At 41.5% G+C, this 20,823-nt stretch overlaps 2 protein-coding genes across 3 annotated transcripts; one reads left to right on the top strand and one right to left on the bottom strand.

The window, feature by feature from the left end:
- Positions 1-460: 460 nt before the first annotated feature.
- ykt6 (YKT6 v-SNARE homolog (S. cerevisiae)) lies at positions 461-7,881 on the top strand. Of its 2 annotated transcripts, XM_063211645.1 has the most exons (9): positions 461-613; positions 725-757; positions 2,483-2,610; positions 2,723-2,805; positions 2,958-3,058; positions 4,415-4,519; positions 4,674-4,739; positions 5,140-5,241; positions 6,794-7,881. In XM_063211645.1, exons 3-9 carry the CDS (start codon positions 2,507-2,509, stop codon positions 6,827-6,829), a joined length of 597 nt encoding a protein of 198 aa, XP_063067715.1. In that variant the 5' UTR covers positions 461-613; positions 725-757; positions 2,483-2,506; the 3' UTR covers positions 6,830-7,881. The 2 variants fall into 2 exon arrangements, with proteins under 2 accessions (XP_063067715.1, XP_063067714.1); XM_063211644.1 differs by having other exon boundaries at positions 461-757.
- Positions 7,882-10,332: 2,451 nt separating this feature from the next.
- ddx56 (DEAD (Asp-Glu-Ala-Asp) box helicase 56) lies at positions 10,333-20,577 on the bottom strand. Its single transcript, XM_063211643.1, has 14 exons — positions 20,467-20,577; positions 20,051-20,212; positions 19,342-19,496; positions 17,083-17,253; positions 16,745-16,835; positions 15,889-16,130; positions 14,076-14,246; positions 13,055-13,168; positions 12,524-12,615; positions 12,290-12,366; positions 12,056-12,145; positions 11,609-11,714; positions 11,315-11,430; positions 10,333-11,049 (listed from the first exon to the last, which is right to left on the bottom strand). Exons 1-14 carry the CDS (start codon positions 20,521-20,523, stop codon positions 10,966-10,968), a joined length of 1,728 nt encoding a protein of 575 aa, XP_063067713.1. The 5' UTR covers positions 20,524-20,577; the 3' UTR covers positions 10,333-10,965.
- Positions 20,578-20,823: the final 246 nt, after the last annotated feature.

Genomic DNA, 20,823 nt, shown 5'->3' with positions numbered 1-20,823 from the left:
CATTCTTTTATTTATAAATATGGGACGATTCTGTATTTCAAAGGACAGTTGGCAACCCTAAAGAGCCAGATACAATTCCCAAAAGAGCCACATGTGGCTCTAGAGCCATAGGTTCCTGACCCCTGCACTTTATAGAGACAAAAAAAACAGAGAAAACATTTGAATTCCAACTATCAGCCTGCCAAATATATTATATAACCTGCATTTGTCAGACAACTTGCATGTGCCACAAGACTCATGGAGTGCCTACAATGTTTAGGCCTATTTGGTGTTTAGCAGGCTATAACCTGTCACATTCAACTACAAAGTACATTTTTGATTAGGCACTAGGCATGATTCTGGTTTTCACCACAAGTAAATTACTCACAAATTGTTACTGTAAAAAAACAAAAAAAACAAGCATGAGTAGACATCATGTTTGACCCACATTAACTTTTACTTTGAAATTTCCCGGAACTAATGTGGGCTTTTGTGGATGTAGCTTCTCCTGAAAGTAGCCAGTGGAGATAACACAAGTTTCTCCATTTCGAACAGGGTTTATTTTTAAGGATATTTCAAATGAGCATTTTCTTGCTCATATACTCTCTCCATTTTCAAGACTGGATCGTTTACGGTTTTTAATTATTTTTTAGCTTTGAAAATAGCACAGCCAGCTAACATATCTTTCAGCTAGTGAGTGGCTAGCTCAATTTTCTGTCTGTTTCTGTCTTTGTCGTCATTTCAGCCTGGAAACTTTTTTGCTGGACACTATTATTCGGTAAGAGCGTACTTTAAATTTGGTCTTAATAACAACTCTAACACCATTACAGTACAGACGAATTATGACAAGCTATGGAAGTAATGGTTTGTGATCTAGCATAATAGAGTTCTTCAGCGGAAGCGGAAGCATGTAGTAGATTGTAGTCTTTCATGTTAGCATTTAAGGACGTCCTGGTTCCTATCGGCTTCCGGCCTCCATTGGGAATGAATAGGGGTAAATTTCAAATAAGCTCCGAGTGCAAGCACGCGCTTAGCGAACCCCCGCAAACTGTCGAGGGTGTTAAAAATAGGCTGTAGGTATGACATGGTTGATCATTTTGTGTCAAACTTCGACATAAATACGATGTTGCGTCCATATGCTAAACCCGGAAGCTTTTGGCGACTACAGAAACGGCGCCAGTATCTAACGGCATGTACGTGCGGAAGGTTGTACCCATGGCAACCAAAGGAAAGTATGTAGTTCGGAAGTTTTAATGATCAGAAAGGGGTTAGCAATATTGAATTATAATCGTCATGATTTAACATGTGAATACACCAACATGATGATACGATCCGTTCCACTAATGAGAAAGGGATGCGGGGACACGCTAATGTTCGTTGTTGCCGTGCAACTTATATTTTTGCCAAACCTGAATCTCTATGGCGTTTTGCAATGTAAAAAATCGCCAGGGAACCGGTAGTCCAAACGCCGCATACAAGTTGACGTCAACGCTGAAGAGCTCTATTTGGTTAGCCTGACAGGGAGCCTGTTGCCAAGTATGTGACACGTCTATGTGAAGAGCCACGAAAGTTAGCTAGCGAGCTATACCTTATAGGGCATACAGACTGAGACTCCCAACGGAGTTCGCTCCCGGACGTGCGGTCCCCGGTGTTTCTATCACTCCCGGACTTGCGGTCCCCACCCGATTATATTTCACGTATTATCATATACTGCCACATACAAGCAATTTAGGGTTAGGTTTAGGGTTAGGGTTAGGGTTAGGTTTAGGGTTAGGGTTAAGGTTAGGGTTAGGGTTAGGGTTAGGGTTAAGGTTAGGGTTAGAAACAAAAAACTAACATCAACAAGATAACTGGCTCCGTAATATGGCGGTGGTACCGATAGTCTGGCTAGTGGGAGCGAGATGAAATGGGAGTGTAATGAGATGGGAGCGCCAGTCTGGGAATCACCTTATAGTCAGGCAGATGGGCTTTCGCTTTTCGACCAAGCTCATACTACATAAATTAAGCTGACTTGAGTATTCATTGATAACGTTCGTGTGTGTTTACAAACATATTTGTCAAAGCATCCAGGCAAGACTTTATCTATTTATCTGGAACGCTGAGAAAAAGGGTTGGGTCACAGGATTTCTTAGCATAATTTCTTAGCCGGTGAGTTCATGGGGCGTTCTCTAATCTCTAGCAGTTTTCTTTCTTCTACGTACACACGCATGATCATAGGCTCTTGTGCTAGTTTTGTCTTCCACTTCATAGTTAGGCCATATTTGAAGTACGAACAGACAACATCAACATTATTTCACTGAAGGCACACGTCAGAGCTGTGGCTATAACAATAACATGGCTCTCTGATCAACGAGGAGTAAACAGGATGAGGAAATTGTTACAGTGTGTATCCATCCAAGTTTGTCAGTGTTCCGGAAACATCTGAATGAAAGTGAAACCAGTGAAGTGAAGCCCCATTTCTTAAATCCCCCGATGAGTCAACTCTCACTCCTCTTCTTCACAGGTGTAGAACTACATCTGCGGCAAAATGAAGCTGTTCAGTTTGTCAGTCATCCATAAAGGAGCCACGAAGGCAAACTTGCTGAAAGCTGCCTATGACCTGTCATCTTTCAGCTTCTTTCAGAGGTCCAGGTAGGGGAATTGACATGATTTTATCCATCCATCCCACCCACCCTACAAATTGCTCTGTACAGTTTAACTTACATGAATCTGACATGTTTTCTTCTGTGAATGTTTTGTGCAGTGTGCAGGAGTTCATGACGTTCACCAGCGCGTTGATTGTGGACAGGTCGAGTTTAGGAAGCCGTGCATCTGTCAAAGAACAGGGTTTGTTTACCAGTTGGACGTTGCTTATTCTGCGACTCACTGGTTCCTTTTTGCTCTTTTGTGTCTGTGACGTAAACAGTTTCACATCACTTTTGTAGTTGTAACCATAATCAGTATTTTCCCCCCAAACTTTTTGTTGTTTGTTTCAATAGATTATCTCTGTCACGTATACGTGCGGAATGACTCACTTGGTGCCGTAGTAATCGCAGACAATGAATACCCTTCCAGGGTCTGTTTCAGCCTACTGGATAAGGTAGGTGTCCGAACAGCAGTTCTTCTTACCCACTGCATTGTGTGCATTCCAGCTCATCACTTTCATATTTTGCCCGTCCCCATTGTATCTTATTGCTTAATGCATGTGACAAAATGTCCTTGTGTCCTTAAGTGTAGGACCAAGACTGTGGGAATGTTTTTCCCCTTACCACTTTACCTCTTCAACTCTACACAAACTGTCGTCACTGAAAAAGTGTTGCATATGATTGCTAATCTGAAGATTTATTTGCTTGCCATGTCTGGGGCAAAAGTCTGCCTGAAAAAGCAGCAGTTTTGTCACTGCAGTGAGTGGCAGTTTGCTGTTGACCATGTGACCATGTGATGTGGATTATGCTTATTTGAAAGGGCCTCTGTAACTAGCTGGAAGGCTGTGCCTGCCAAGACGTAATCAGTACGAATGTCTACATCGATGTGTTTCTCTTACATCATGTCCCCTATTATACTGGGACAGTGCAAATCCTTGAATGGATAATATACAGTAATATATGCCTCCAGACACTTTAATTTCCTTTGGTGGGTCGTTCCATGTGAGATACTCTGGGTCCGACCGGCACCAGATGTTAATGAAAATTGGTGTGCCTTTTTCGTGATGGGGTAGAAAACCAGAACCGCACTTGAACATAATGCACCAATTTTAAGAAAGAAACAGACTAAGAAAGTCTGGATTAGGTGGGTGGACACCATGCATTCATCCTCTATTGTCACAGTCATTTAAGGTCATATAGAAATGATTTTGCTATTGTTTGAAAGCTCCTTTTTTTACACATTACACAAAGGCCGGGGACATGTTTGCTTTGTGCCTGAAACTATGCATGCGATAGAGTGCACATTCTTGCTTCAGGACACCTGGAGTACTTTGCATGATACTAGAGGTATATTTTAGGGGGGCATATAGCCAATGGGGCTCTCATTAATGTTTTCCTCCATTGTTTGACTCTACCACAAACTCAACATGGGGGGGAAGTTTGGAAGATCAGCCCTCGGTTTTGTCAATATTGTAGGCATGCCTCTGCGTACATTGTGACTGGTGCTCTACCGCGTTCGAAATTGACATAAAATTTGCATGGCAATGCGCATATGCATCCTGTCGCGAGCATGTCCTTGGCCAAGTGGCATGGAATGCAACAGTCAACAGGCCCCCAAGAAGCCAATTAAAAAGCATAAAAAATCGCAACCTTGAGTGCCTCAGAACTTCTCTTCCTGGACTAGGCCCCCAAGTATAGTGATCTCACTACTACTCTATGCTACTTCTATAAAGCATATCCATTCCTATATCAGTGTCAGACATTGAAGGCTTCTTTCTACTCTACTCCTATGTGTGCGCGCTCCCCTCCAGGTGCTTGATGAGTTCTCGCGGCAAGTGGACCCCATTGACTGGCCCTCTGGTTCCCCAGCTACCATTCAGTACGCTGCTCTGGATGCCTACCTGGCCAAGTACCAGGTGAGAACTTGTACCGTGCGGATAGTCACTCAGTAGTAATATTTATAATAATTGAATACTTCATAACATACTGTACAGAGATACAGTACAAGGTCAAGTAGTCTTACATTCTCGTGCATTCAATTATTTTCCTTTTTTTTTTTTACTTCATTAGAATCCCAGAGAAGCTGATGCCATGTCAAAAGTCCAGGCTGAATTGGATGAAACCAAAATTATTCTGGTAAGGTTTGATGATAACTTGAGGGTAACTGAAATACTTTTTCATGGATTGATCCTGAAGCCGAACTTAACAAGATGAATGTGTAGTAGGGGTATGGTGGTTGTAAAAATGTAAGGGGTTTTAACGTTCTTGTACACTTTGGTAAAAGTTGTCAAAATATATTTACAGCAACACAAGCATGTGTGAATGCACAACACATAGGAACTGTACAATACTAAAAACCTGTACTTTAAAACATGCTATGATTCATATTCTACTCTTTAGCACATTGAATGACAGTTATGTATGACAATGTGCTATATAAGCAATGTTGATTGATTGATTGATTGATATTCAGCTGGAGAGCAGGGAGGTGTTGTTTTGCATGTAATCAAACACTTGTCTTTATTTTGTTTCACAGCACAACACAATGGAGTCACTATTAGAACGAGGAGAGAAGCTTGATGATTTGGTACAGAAGTCGGAGCACCTGGGCAACCAGTCAAAAGCTTTTTACAAAACGGTGAGAATTATCTTGCTCATCGTTCTTGTTAGATGAGGAATTTCTATTTTGCCATTAGATGGTTGTGCGTTGATATAGCTCAGTGAAATGTATATATACATTTCATGTGCTTACAAACATGTGGCTGCATACGCAGACGGGGGTTTCAAAATGCTACGCAGCTAGGTGTTTATCATTGGAAGTCCCAATGGTGCTTGTATTAGGGCTGGGCGATATGGGGAAAAAAACTATATCACGATATGATTACTTTATATCACGATAACGATATACATCACGATATAGCACAATTGCATATGTTTTCAGTTATTCTCTTTATTTGCTCTTTATTTTTTCATGTCGCAAAACAACCTTTCTTTAAAATGGATCTTTTTATTCTTCTTTTTACAGGTACATGAACTTATAGTGTGTATTGTGACAACATGGAATGTAATTAAATGATATTCAATTGTATAAAATTGATAAAATTACAATCATGGTCACGATATACACTTTTATATCACAATAACGATATATATCGTCATATTGCCCAGCCCTAGCTTGTATATGACAAGAACCTGTTGGTCTTGTCGGCTGGCGGTTTTATCCACTTGCTCGGATTTTGTACTCTTGATGACACCGTTAAGGAGAACATGTTGTCATATCGCTCGGAATTCTTTGATATGCTTAGGGCTGGCCAATATGACGATATATATTGTTATCGTGATATAAAAGTGTATATCGTGACCTTTCTCCTATATCGCTTATATCGTGATAGTAATCTTATCAGTTGTATACAATTGAATATGATTTAATTACATTTCATGTCACAGTACACACTATAAGTTCATGTAACTGCAAAAATAACAATAAAAAGATCCATTTTGAAGAAAGGTTGTTTTGTGACATGAAAAAATCAAAAGCAAATAAAGAGAATAACTGAAAATGTATGTAATTGTGCTATATCGTGATATATATCGTTATCGTGATATATCGTGGTATAGTTTTTTTCCATATCGCCCAGCCCTAGGTATGCTCCCTAAATAACGCTATATTGTGTGTATTGCAAAGCGGTAGCCACTGCTGATAAGGCAGGGTTTCAAGATCGAAGGCAGCCTCTGATTGTTTGGAAGTTGCTGTCACTCAAACGTTGCACTCGCATAAGTTTGGCGTGATACAATATAACTTAATTTACAAAGCATATATATAAAACGCTTCTGACACACACACGATAAGAAAAGTCGGTAGGAGTACAGAAACCATGTAAAACCGCTACAACATCCAGCCCACTAGAAAACAGGTTCTAACCATGCACTGCATTGCTTCAATAGGACTTCCATTGTTAAAACATCTAGCCACATAGCATTTTCGGATTCCTGTTTGCACACAACCGGGTGTTTGATAACATTGAAAACCCATGTATAGATTTACCAACATTTTGTTGTGTCAGAGAAAGTCCCTTTGGTCCCATTGACTCTAAACTAGTTGAAGATTGAAGAAATGTACAGCCTGACTTTGTTTACTCAAACTTAACAATTAACATGTTTTGTCTCTCTCTCTCTTTTTTTTCATACAGGCAAGAAAACAGAACTCGTGTTGTGTGGTGATGTGATCGCAGTGGGTGATGTGACCGATCTGACTCCTCCCAGCCACACATCTTTCTTTTCTTCGTCCTCTTCTTTTCCTCCTCTCTCTCTTTCTTTCTTACTTTCTCTCTCTCTCTCTTTCTCTCTTCTCTCTTTCTCTCTCTCCCTCCTCTGTCTCTGGCTGGGCCAGAAGCGTTTCAGCTCTCAGATGTCACAGAGGAAAAAGGTTGGGGGGGAAGTATTCACAAGAAATGAAGACGTCTGAGACGAGCCAATCAAAACCGTTCAGAAAGGGGGTTAACAGAAGAGGGGAAGGGGTCTGATTTCCCAGAGTGCACCACACATGTCCTGCTACGGCTGCTTTTGCTGTCTGGGGTTAAGTTTTAAAAGACATACAAGTGCGGCCAGTAGCAGACATCTCGTGCCCTTTTATCCCAAAGGGGGAGAGGGATGCTGCACAACGAAGTGACAGGTATTGCATAGAGTGAGGGGCTTTACGACTCCTCCTATTGTGCCTTACTTACTTTAGATTGCCATTTGTTTTATGTATAAAACGCTCAACCCCACACCCCACTCTCTCTGCCACGCCCCGCCCCCCTAAGCATCCACTCCTATACACTATGTACAGATGTGTGTGATCAGTGCAAAAGCCGACCGCCTTATGCAATGTCTGCGAAACATTGAAAGAGGCACTGCTGTAATGTCTGTTTAAAAATCATAGGAAGGCTGAGGTTTTTGTTTTGTTTTTCCATCCCAAAACGGTGTTATTTCAGTGCCATCTTTAAAAAAAGATGCACTTTGTTCGTTTTGACTCGGGTGTGTAGTCGCTTGTATGTGGCTGTGTTTAACTGTGCGATTGTGTTGAAGCTCTTGTGAGATTTGAGTCGGGTTACCGTTTTGTACTTGTGTAAAAGCCTGTACAGTGTGTGCGTACGTTTGTGTGTATGTATGATTATTAGTGTTAATGACCAAACTCGTAGGCGATATAATGAACTGGAAAAATCATGAAGTATCTCATATGATGGACTGGGAGAGGCTTCTCAAATACAACAAAATAAAAATGTTCTTATTATATTTATCTGGGTTTCTTGACACATTCTTCATATAGAATGCTCACAGCACACACTCCTAGGAAATTGAAATTTGTTAGTTAGTCTGATGTAGTTGCCTTCATTCACCAGTCCCATTTCACACCAGCACACATTTGAAAGTCATTGTATGTCGTTTTGGCAGTTAATTCATAGAAACCTACAGCAGTGTGTCTTTTGTGTGGTCACATGATGAAATCAGGCCCCTCCCCTTCATCTGTTATCATTGGTCCGTTTGGATGTGAGTAATGTTTTTTGTAGCGTTCTGGTGTTATCAGACACCTGAGTTTCATGCTATGTTGGAACTGTCAGAGCTGTGATTTTGTGGGTATAAGTCAAACTACTTCCTTAGGTCCTTCCCTGTTGCTTGTGGCCCCTTGCCTCAGCAGTGCCACCTCGCCTCTGTGGAGAAAACCAGTTTCCCCGCTGAGGCAGAGCAACCTCTGGGGGACTTTTCCCCCATTCAAACATCCTGATTGCGAATGATGGAATGACTTTTTTGAATCATGCATTTGCAAGATACTGAATGACACTTTGATCATCAATGACGTCACGAGGCCACAAAGCAAGTTTTAGTTTGACTTACACCTTGCGAGTGCTTTATATCATTCCTTTTATCCAGTTTACTGGAAGTCAAGGCAGTATCAAGGAAGGACTGTTTTTTTAATGTTGGTCACGTAACATGAGACTTTGGAAGTCAAAACTAATGGGAGATTTGTAAAATGATTTTGGCTCAATTAGCGAACGTCAAACACACTTGTGAATTATCTGAAAAAGATCATCACTTGAACATAAATTTCGCATGTAAAACTGCCAAGAGCAAATCATCAATAACTGACACGGCATATAAAATGGACATCCATGTTGGGAAAACCAAAATGGGAAAAATGACACTTAAGCTGTCAGACAATCCTTATTTTCAGACCTGATGGAAGGAAGGTGTGATCTCGCTACTTTCCTGATGTTTGGCAGTAAAATATTTTTCACCATACATATCTCCCCCTGTCTAAATGATTACGTAAACTGAGCCTTTGAGAGATTTTCTACATTATAACATCAGAAGTATTTGGGTGACATTACCAACAACCTTACTCTGTAGGTAGAGATGATTCTGTAGAACAGTTTCTGCTCAGGTTTATAAGCTATTTCATCTGTTCATCTACCGCTAATTCAATATTATTGTAACAAAGTACATATTATGCATATGTGTGCGATCAAACTTCCTACTTCAATACAGCCATTTTGTTGCTACATGTCGCACTTCACAAGTGATGCAGCAGAAAGTCTCCCTTGGGTGAGGGTTTTCAAACAGCTTCTGCTCTTAAGTGAAGCTGCTGAGGGGTACAAGGTTGTTATCACATGGACACAACTGACTATGAGTCAATACAGCTAAAGGTGATACATATCAGCCTTCCACCGTGTATCCCATCTGAACCTGCAGTGGCATCTGAGATCATGCTTCAATAGTTGTCCTGTCTTACAGAGCATACAGTGTAAGCCATCTGTTTGGAGTTTGCATCTGTGAAGTATTTGAAACACAGGGCTTATTCTGATGTTGATTTAGTTCCGTCAGCAGTTGCTGGTGTGTATGTTAGTGTGGGTCTACATGTGTGCCCTTTGGTTTATTGTTGTGTATTGGTTGAGTTGTGTCCCATACACACTTGTTTGCTTTCCAAGGACCTTTTTGAGAGGTGCCTTTTGTGTTGTCATTTGCCAAATTCTATTGGACTGGTGCCCTGTCACTCAAGCAGGGTAGAGGTGTGATTGGAGCATTCTTGCCTGATAGCTGTTCTCATGCTGCTTCTAGCACATTTTCTTACTGGTATAAATTCAGTGTGGACAGATTAGTATAAATACATGCTAAATATTCACTCCCATGAACCAAATATTTACTGTACTCAAATATGCAATTTTTTTGTTGACCGGTTAATCATAGGGAATTGCAAGGTGCAATAAAAAAGTCAACAGTCACTACATAGAGGAGCACAGAAAAGTGACTCTTCCTTTGCCTCAGCAACTCTGCAGCACAATACCTGACTGAAAAACAATATATCGGTTTGCAGGCCATTGTATTCTTAATAACAAAGCTACATATTAAACCCTAAAACCACTTATTGGTAAATGTGCTTCGGTCAATGTTATTTGCATTACAGCGACACACATACATATGCCCTTTGACATGTTTCATGTCTCAAGTTTGTCATTGACGTCGAACTATAAAAAACATTTTTTTTTGTGAAAGATTTAAAGGGGCGTGTTATCGCTATGTAACATTTTATTTGAACTGTTGAACTAATGACTAATTGTTTCTCCCAAAAAAAAAGAATTTGTATTACCCATCTATACTGTATCTATAATTGAATGTTGTGAATTATGCGATTGCTGTGTGGGAAAAAGATCAATGAAAAGAAAATAATTAAACAGACAGCACTTTGCAAAACTTCAGTTTCTTACTCGTATTTATACAAACTTTTTAAAGTTTCAAAGTTTCATGGCTTTCATCAAATAAAATGTATCTGGTTTATGTGGTCATGGTTTTGTTGGCTGTATTGTTGGAAGTAACTAAGATCGGACTATTTAACAAAGCCAAACCATGAAGTATTCAAAGATGTGTCTCCATGTACCCATACATAACATTTCCACAGCTGTACAAAAATATAATGGAGAAAGAAAAAAACGTTTAGCCAGTGACACATCGCAACAAGGAAAAGTAAGGCGGACACCTCAATTCCTTAATGACCTGGTATATGTCCACTTCTCTGTTCTGCAATTCTATTGCACTCCTTAGAAATCTGGATCATTCCACCCAACCCTGATGAACTCTGACATCCCAGACAAAAACAAGTTCAGGGATGCTGAACAGGGAGTTGATCTGAGCAGCAAAACTGAGAAGGATTGAGTGTAGGAGGGCTGAGGAGCCATCACTTGTTGATAGTCACAGTCACATTCACAGATATTCATCTCAGTGTCTCCAACTCCCAGCTACGTAGTCCAGGCATGTGTTCAGAATGGGGTTGTAGTTCGGAGCAGACCGGACGGGCTGCATCAAACACCATTTTCACCACACAGCAGCATTATGACTTGGCACCTCCGCTGCCTTTGCCTTTCTTGGGCTTGAAGCGGAACGTCTTTAGAGGATTTTTTCCTCTTGCATTTTTCTGTGAGCAACAGAAAGAACAATGTGTGATTGACTCTACTGCATACAACTATTACAAATACTACATAACCAGTTTTGGGGAAAAATGTAACGCACCAATCACATCCTTGCTAAACTTAAGTATCTTTATGTAATAGGGTTGATTCAGTAAAGTAGCTACTTTTCATCTCTAGTGCCTTCAGGGGCAAGTACAGCAGCACCAGCTAACATACACAAAATACATTTTCCATCCATGCAAAGAATAAAGTCAAGTACGAGTGTCAAACCTTGAAGTCACTTTTGATGACACCACCGGGCTTGGCCATGCTAGTCTTGGGCTTGGCGTGCCATCTTTTCTTGCGGCCAGTCAACGGATTGGCAAGTCCTTTTAACGCAGGGGGAACTGAGAGAAGATGACAACAATGTCAGAACATACATGTAGCGTGACAGTCAATACAACACAATCAACTTTCCCTCCAACATGTTATTTAGCCAACGCTTTGCAGTTAATCAGATACTGAGACAGTTGTGTGGTGTTCTCCTGCTGTCAAATTCCACATTTCTGACAGGGGGGAACTTACTCAAATAGTCTGGCACGTTCTTCAGATGGGGCTTGATGACGGCTGGGTGAATGTCCTTGTCGTGCCGCAAAAGATGGAGATCCTTGGGGTTGTCCTCAAAGTATGTCTATAACAGATGAGATGAGAATATGGAATGTTGACTGAAACAGGATAAAAAAGCCATTGAGGTTTTGGATGAGGTAGATTTGTATGAGGAGAAACGAGGTAAGTTTAACTGCCTTCCACACAAAACTGACTATAAGAAACAGTTTTAATAAACCAAGCACACTTAGTGTGTACATACGTGACAGCTAGATATTTTCTATATCTTATATACCCACTGTATAACAAGCATTTGTATAACACAAGGACAACGGAATGGACAAATTGTGTGACCTTCTCTTGCACAACAAATTACATAGATGAGAAATGTATATGGGGTCACATAATATGTGGTAGTCAAAATACCTTTAGTTTCTCAGAGTTGAGCAGTTCCTGCTTGATCTCCTTCAGTCTGGCTTCTTTGACTGCTTGTTTTGTGACAGATCGCATGGCATCCTGCAGACATGTTTACATTTACGTTAGCCCTCAGATAAGCAACGCAGGGGCGGCATCATTCAACTTATTCAAATTCCAACTTAAGGCTAAAAGACATGTCATGTGCAGTGTTGCCACCATTAACACAAAAAGTGGTCCACCTACCCGGCAACGGTATCTGAAGCCCTCAATCTCTTCCATTTTAAACCCATATGGCTTGAGTGCACAATCCGTTTCTGCCTCTGTGATAAGGAGAAACAAATTAATACATTTTCATTATATCCTTACAATCTCTCCCATTTACATGTTTGATACATTTTCTATTTGTATAATTAAACCTGTTCCAGTGCCATTTGTTCAGTAATATGAATGCTATCAGAATGAAAACAGGAATGATACCTGTGAGTGTGCTTTCCACATCTGCCAGCAGAGGGAGCTCTGTGTGTGAGACGAATGTGAGGGCAGTGCCAGGGTTGTCTGCTCGCGCCGTCCTGAGGGGAGAGGTCAGGAGAAAGTGAGGACAATGACAAAGACTTGTGAAATAATGACATCACTGTTACCTCCGCCAAGGAGGTTAAGTGATCGCCCAAGTTGTGTGTACGTTTGTTTGTTTGTTTGTACATCTGTAATGCAACTATTTCTGTCCACCAGAGAGCAAAGGTGTGCTCTCTGGGCGGTTATCTAGTTTAAAATGTATTATTTGCTAACAGGTTACAATTCTATTCATAAAATGGTTGTAATACATTATGTAATGGTTGTAATACATTGATTTCTCTGATGCCATATTGCAGGGAAAATGGTAACATTTTAAATTTTTATTTACAGCCATCAAATTGCTACCATAATCATGATTCAATGTTGAGTTCCTCCTAAAGTTGCATCCTAAACACAGCAAATAATGTCTGAGGTTTAAGTCACACTTGTTCTTACCTGCCGACACGATGTATGTAGGACTCCACTGTGGTTGGGATGTCAAAGTTAATGACGTTGGCCACGTTCTGGAAGTCTATGCCGCGGGAAACGCCATACTCCTGATCCTTACTCCTGTTAACAGTACAGACACATGTCAGCATTGATTACATTACCCCACATCACTAATTTCACTGCATGTTTGTTTACTTTTATTTAGTCTATGCATGTGATAAAGAAAACTCATTCTATCCTTGCATCAAGGGCATAGAAACCTATACATTTGTTTATTTCGTATCATCCACAATTAAGTAAAAATAACTGACACCTGGTATTACCTCACTCACCACCACAATTATTTTAGCTCAGGATCGATTACGTAAACCACTAAATAAAAGGCTGCGGTACATAAACATTTTGAGTTTAGGAGAGACATGGTGAAGTGCTGCCAATGGCTCTCAAACAATGTACACCTTTTGAGTGAAGTGTGTTGGTGTGTGTGGCAAAACATTTTTTTTTTAAAGGACTAACAGCAGAGTGCCTCAGGACCTTCCTTTCATTCATGTGTAAAGATTTCCATTATTTCAAAAGAAAAGATGTATAAAGTAGGAGTAGAATTACTGGTAAGGAGGTAACTACAACACTAGTATGAGATTATTTATTTACAACTATGTGATGTCAAAGTACTCATTCTATAATTACATGCATAACAGTACTTCCTTTTTTTAAGTATTTTTTTGGGGGGGCTTTTTGGCCTTTATTATTATAGGACAGTATGAGAGTAGACAGGAAATGACTGGGAGAGAGAGATGGGGCAGGCTTGGGAAATGACCCCGGCCGGACTCGAACCGGGGTCCCCGTTGGCAATGTAAGCCCAAATGTGGGGGGCTTAGCGTGCCACGGCGACCCCCTGCATAACAGTACTTCCACTTCTACTCCACACATCTCTGTTCAAAAGTATTCATGAGTGAGCAAGGTGTCCAGAAAACCCATAGATTGCAGCCTTATGTTTTGTGATAAACATCAGCCATCATTCACTCACTGTCTTCCTCTTCCTCCTCCCTTCTTTTTCTTCTTCTGGGTGGCCTTGCCCTTGTCCTCCTCTTTCTTCCCCGATGATGACGTCAGTGACGTGGGATCCTCCAGACCGTGCTCGTCTGTGGCGATGATGTAATCATAGAAGCCCTGGTTGAACTGGCTGATGATGTGGCACCTGCATAGGATGGGCGAAGACAGAGCCATATAGAGGGGAGAGTTACGCGATTGGAGGACCAGGAATTAAATTGCAGCCCCGCCTTTCAGCGTGATTAGGTTGTTCCTAAAGCGGCTGCCTTTCCATAGACTCAACATAGAACCACCACATTAACAGCCAAAAATAAGGACTAACGAACTATACTGCGGGGTAATCACCACAAATATGTAAACCATCAACTGTCTCGGTGGTAGGGGTGTGCAAAATAATCGTCATATCGATGCATCGCGATACTTACTCTCACGATGCAATGCATCGATTCATGACAAGGTATCGTGATACTTATTTTCTCAATATACTGCATGGATTCATGACAATTGATTATTTGATAACAATAAAATTCGATTTGCCACGGGTTATTTTGTTCAGCAGAGAATAGGTAATATTTCTGTTGTGATGTAAGCTCTCTCCCAGATGATAGAATGCTTAAATAGAATGAACTGACTTAAGAAAGCTACACAGCAACTGACAAATAAGCTGTATTTTACACATTTACTGAAGTAAATATCGCAATGCATCACAGTAGTACATGAATCGCAATGCATCGTGATAGAATCGCATCGTGGCATGTGTATAGTGATGCGCATCGAATCGTGAACCCTTTGCCAATACCCACCCCTACTCGGTGGTGATAATCACAACAGTTTTACCATCTGTGATGTTTATCTGAAGTTATTACTACGAACAGCAAGTCTTGTCATATTCCCTGCATTGCATCTGCTGTGTGCTACGCCCACTACCAGGAACTAACATTCGCAACGCTGAGCAGTACTGAGAAGCTAAAACAGCTAATTTTGCTAATGAGGAAGTCGGCCTTAGCACACTGCGGAGATTGCCCGACTCTCCCCTCTGTATGGCTCTGGGCGAAGACATCGATTACAATGAGAATGCACATACAACAGTAACACAGGTGCTGGACCACACACACAAGATAACTGAAAGGAAATGATAAAAGGTCAGGTAACATTTTTCTATGCTCCCAAAAACTTGTCCCATTGAACTTTCTGGGAGCATAGAACAGTGTTGCGGGCCTCATTTCCTAGAAGAAGAAATCACTTACACACACATTTATGCAGCAAAGTTATTTTTCCTGGCCAACACCCAAAAAATAAAGAAAATGTACGAAGCACTTTGTTTGATATTTGGCTGTTTGGCTGTTTCCATGGCCAACACAACCATGAGCCAACTCACACAGTCATTCAAACACAGACAGACACAGACAGACAGACAGACACGCGAGTCATGGGCTTAAACCGGCAATTCCTGTATGGAGTGAACTATTATAGAGTATACACCGCCTGTAAAGAGGTCAGGAGGAAGCACCTATACTGTTCAACAGGGTAGCTGTCAGTCATCCATCAAAAACACAAACAGGGTTTTTTGTTTTTTAATTAATGACTTGATGTCAAAATGATCTTTCCTGTCTGTATGCTGTCCATCAATCAGTCTACTGCACATACCCATCTGTCCATCCCTCCATTCATTCATTTGTTCACTTACCATCCGTCCATCCATCCACCCATTCGACCCTCTATGCATCTATCCATCAACTTACCAAGCCATCCATCCATCCATCCATCCCTCCATTCATACCAACACATACCTAGAGTGCACGGGGAGCTCCGAGTTGAGCACACAGGCGGGGATGCTGAACTGCTCCAGGAACAGCTTGAGGCGGTAGCTGCGCTCCACGCTGCCCACGAAGAGCAGCGTCTTGCCCCTCACCAGCCGCAGCTTCAGCAGCGTGTAGATCAGCAGGAACTTGTCCTCCTCCTCGCACTGCACGCTGTACTGCTGCAGCTGGGAGCTGTCCGGGAGCTGAGAGCCCTGAAGCTTCAGAGTGACCTGGAAGTAGGGCAGAGTAGATCAACTTTGTACAAAAAAAATGTTTTTTTGGGGCATTTGTTGCTTTTATTTCTGACAGGATAGTGGAGAGACAGGGAAGGATCGTCAAATGACCCGGTGCCCTGAAGCTTCAGAGTGACCTGGAAGTAGGGTAGAGTAGATCAACATTTTACACAAAAAAAAAAGTTTTTTGGGGCATTTGTTGCCTTTATTTCTGACTGGAGAGTGGAGGAGAGACAGGAAATGAGTGGGGAGAGACAGGGAAGGATCGTCAAATGACCCGGTGCCGGAATAGAACCCGGGTCGCCGGCATAGTAACCCAATGCCCTACCGTTAAGCCACGGCAGGGCCTAGAGTAGATAAACTTAATGAATCACAAGACGTACAATGTACTAGAAATGCCAGACTAACAGATGTAAACTGTCTGGGAGCTGAGAGGCCTGCAATTACAGTCCCATGGAAGAGAGACACAGTACATTACATTACATGACACCCTGTACTGCTGCGACTGGGAGCTGTCTGGTAGCTGCAAACTCTAAAGTGTTACTATATCCGAGCTTGTGATTTTTTTGTTTTGATAGCAGGCAGTGGCTAACTGTCTCATGTGTTCTTACAGGGTTGTGGAGCACCAATTCCTTTAGGGCTTGCACGTCATCATTCAGTGTGGCAGACATCAGGAACGCCTGGTAGATCTTGGGCAGATGGCTAGAAAGGGAAAAAAGTAAAGCATTGAGCAGGTCCTCAACGTGTTAAAGTGGGCAGTTCATTATTAGTTTCCAAAGTACTCTTTTTATACGCTGTACTCATTCTATTCTGCATAATGTATACATAAAGCAAAACATATTATTCCAGTAAAGGCTTATCCATGACCACATGTTTTTTTTTGCAAACCATTAAGATGCACAATACACAAAATGTCTACATGATGCATCAAGTTAAAAAGCAAGCTTACCAGAGAAGATTCTTCAGGTCAGCCTCAAAGCCAAAGGAGAAGACCAGGTCAGCCTCATCGATGACCAGCATCTCCAAGGAGCTGTTGATGGACAGGTTCTGGGCGTTGATGTGGGCCAGGATCCTCGAGGGAGTGCCCACCACCACATCAGGCTTCTCCATCAGGATAGGTCTGAGGAGGACAAGGAGAACAACCTTTGGTCAGAGAATCGTATATGAGAAAGAGATAAATCAGGGTGGTTCTTTTCCGGTATCCATGTGATTTCGGGTGAACGCCCCTTTAGGAGACCTTCGGAGTCTTGAGGTTGAGAATAAATGGAGTCAGCCCTGAAGATGGCGGTAACGCACGTCTTGTGCTCACAACACAAAAAGAGAAGAAGAAGGAGGGACAACGCCCCCTTAGGGACCAAATTTTGAGCACACTCCTTTGCATTGGATGGGCAGGGTTTGACATATCTTTCCCTCTTATACAATTTTTGCCTTGGCGTTTACTTACACTAGAAATCACTATAAAACATTACATGGGTTCACAAAGGTGAAGATTACTTGAAAAGTTAGAAATACCTAGAGTAGGAATTGGTTTTATGTTGTGAAAAGATTATGCCTCAACAACTGATTACCCAGATGGGTCATTCCATGTCAATTCACACGCCTTCCCCACATGACCCTCTCCGATTTACCCGATATCTCACATACAGGTACCTTTTGATGTCAATTGAAAGAATACCAAGTATTAGCACCCTACGTCCAACGGTTGCGGAGATGAAGCCCTCCAAAGTTGGGGTGCCATGCCCACTTTTCAAGCCTGTGAATGGCATACAAAATTTACAAGCAGATGTTGACACCTCTGGTTTTAGTTTGAAGGAAGATACAGGCCTACAAATCACCATGGCCCCTCAATATGATCCTGTCTACCAGATGATGTGCTTACAAATGGAATGCCTTGATTATTTTTGGCTATATTAAGCCTTAAAAACTGAATTTGTGAAACGCGTGTTGAAGAGTCTTGCCATTTTGGGGTTCCAGATCTTGGAAACTATGTATGCTTTGGGAGTTATAATTGATTTTCCATCATATTTGGAAACTGTACAATGTATTCCAAAAAATATAGGGCGCTCAGACTTTGAAAGTTAAAGTAGGAGGGACTCAAAAACAGCTTTTGGACAAAATTACCTTACGGTACCCTCTACTTCAGGCCTCAAATTAACCATGTGGGCACTTGATGACTGGAACGCCCTTTTAACCCCATGTACAGTAGCACTGTATGAAACATTCAAGCTTGGAAAAACTTTGTTTTTCAAAGTTCTTCATATTAATCTTGGCCTTCAAAGTATATGTTTTTGTCTATGTCTCATCACAGTGTCTGTTTTGTCTGCTGCCATCTGCTGGTCAAAAATGCAACAACAGTGTAATGTAAAAAAACAAAAGGGGCTGGAAAATCTTGCCCATAATTTACCAATAAAGTAGCCTAGAAATCTTGACGCCCCTAGGGGTTAAGCTCGCTAGGCTACCAATAAAGCACTTTAATTCTACAGTTTCTGTACAGTTTCCAAATATGATGGAAAATCAATTACAACTCCCAAAACATACATAGTTTCCAAGATCTGGAACCCCAAAATGGCAAGACTCTTCAACACGCGTTTCACAAATTCAGTCTTGAAGGCTTAATATAGCCAAAAATAATCAAGGCATGCCATTTGTAAGTACATCATCTGGTAGACGGGGTCATATTGAGGGGCCATGGTGATTTGTAGGCCTGTATCTTCCTTCAAACTAAAACCAGAGGTGTTCAAATCTGCTTGTAAATTTTGTATGCAATTCACAGGCTTGAAAAGTGGGCATTGTACCCAAACTTTGGAGGGCTTCATCTCCGCAACCGTTGGACGTAGGGTGCTAATACTTGGTATTCTTTCAATTGACATCAAAAGGGTACCTGTATGTGAGATATTGGGTAAATCGGAGAGGGTCATGTGGGGAGATTCTAGGGAATCATGTGAATTGACATGGAATGACCCAGATGTTAGAACCACAGTGGTAAATCAGAACTAACTGAAAATTATTGTGACATTTTCGACCTTTCGACCAACTATTGTGTATTCTGACATCTGGTAGGGTAAACAGTTGTTGGAGAAACCAGCTATTTTTGTAATACCGGCTTCAGATAGTACAGTGCATACAGTATCTGTTCAAACCACTCACAGCCAGGTTGATCTACTTCTGTTCGCAACTAAACTGTATCTTCAATACAGCATGCACTTACTTCTGAGCTGATATGTCTGCTTTGCCAGAGATGTCCGCAACTCTGACATCCCTTGTGCAGAACGCTGTGAGCTGCCGGACCATAGTCTGGACTTGCTGGCCCAATTCCTTGGTGGGTACCAGTATCAAAGCTCTGACAGCCTGCTCGCGTACAATCTGTAAGAGCAGAATAGAAAATTGTAACTGTAATTATCGAAGTACAACAGAAACGAATCCATAAAGAGCACACATAAACATACAATGAAGCATAATGTACCATTAGCTACGATAACACTGCTAACCACTATAACATAAAGTGTAAAATGTGCAAATACTTTTGGTACACAGACACATTACAGTAACAGACTTGAATAAAGTGACAAGCAGGCAGCATCAGTGACATTACCCATGGCATTAAAAGTGGAAACATGAATGAACAGGTGACCTGACTTCATGTTTTTTTTTATTAATATAGTTTACAGATAACATGTCATTAACAATACAGTCAATTTTGTGTAGTCAGACTGAAACATGGGCCTGGCTTGAGTTCAAGTGGCCAAAGGCAATAGTGCTTGACTTGACTAGTGGTGGAGGTGACAGTGCCAGTGGTTGTGCAGATTCAGAACATGTCAAAAGAGGCGAGTTACACAGCCACTGTCCAGCCGGTCCAACACCAGTGACAGCTGTCATTGTCTTAAACATGTGGTGCTGTGCTGAGGGCTGACACACACCTGTTTTGATGTCAAGATTCTCTGAATAACGGGGATGGCATAAGCAGCTGTTTTCCCAGAGCCAGTCCTCGCCCGTGCCAAAAGATCTTTTCCGTCCAAAGCCAGTGGAATAGCCTTCTCCTGGATTAAGGTAGGTTGCGCCCAGCCCAGGTCTGCTATCGCCTGCAATTTAACACGACAGGTGACATGCATACAGACAGAACACAAAATAAATCGGTGAGAATTCCCATGAGAAAGCCAAGGATACTTTGAGTATAAACAATGTAGCAAACAAACTTCTGAAACGTGACAGGCTAACGAGAGTAGCGGTGGTCCCTGGTTAAGGATTTCAAAGCGCAGTGCTCACAAATATAAAAAGACTTGAAGATGACCAAAAAGTGGAGAAAGGTTACAAATTACGGAAAATACCCAAATACCTTTAAAAGGCGATCGTCTAGACCCATTTCGTGGAAGAGAAGCTTGTCGGTAGCCATTCTTGCACTCTTCCCCACGTGTGTTGTTCTTGCTGCGATGCAGGACAGTACAGTAGCAACGTGGAGGAAAGAAACACATCGACACCTACTGGCAGGGAGGAAGAATAATCAACGCAATCAATGCACTATTTCTCTTTGCTGCGTTGATACAGGAATATTTTAGGTCATATACAACAACATATTTTTAAAATTTGCAAACAATTAATTGCATATCTTAGGCCAACTGGGATGGTACACTAGTGGGAACTGGGCTATTCTTTGAGAATTGAGGATTATAGAACTATTGTTGTGACAGATGTA

Source organism: Engraulis encrasicolus, chromosome 12, assembly GCF_034702125.1.
Source record: "Engraulis encrasicolus isolate BLACKSEA-1 chromosome 12, IST_EnEncr_1.0, whole genome shotgun sequence".
Lineage (NCBI taxonomy): Eukaryota > Metazoa > Chordata > Actinopteri > Clupeiformes > Engraulidae > Engraulis > Engraulis encrasicolus.
This window is presented reverse-complemented; position numbering and strand designations above follow the sequence as displayed.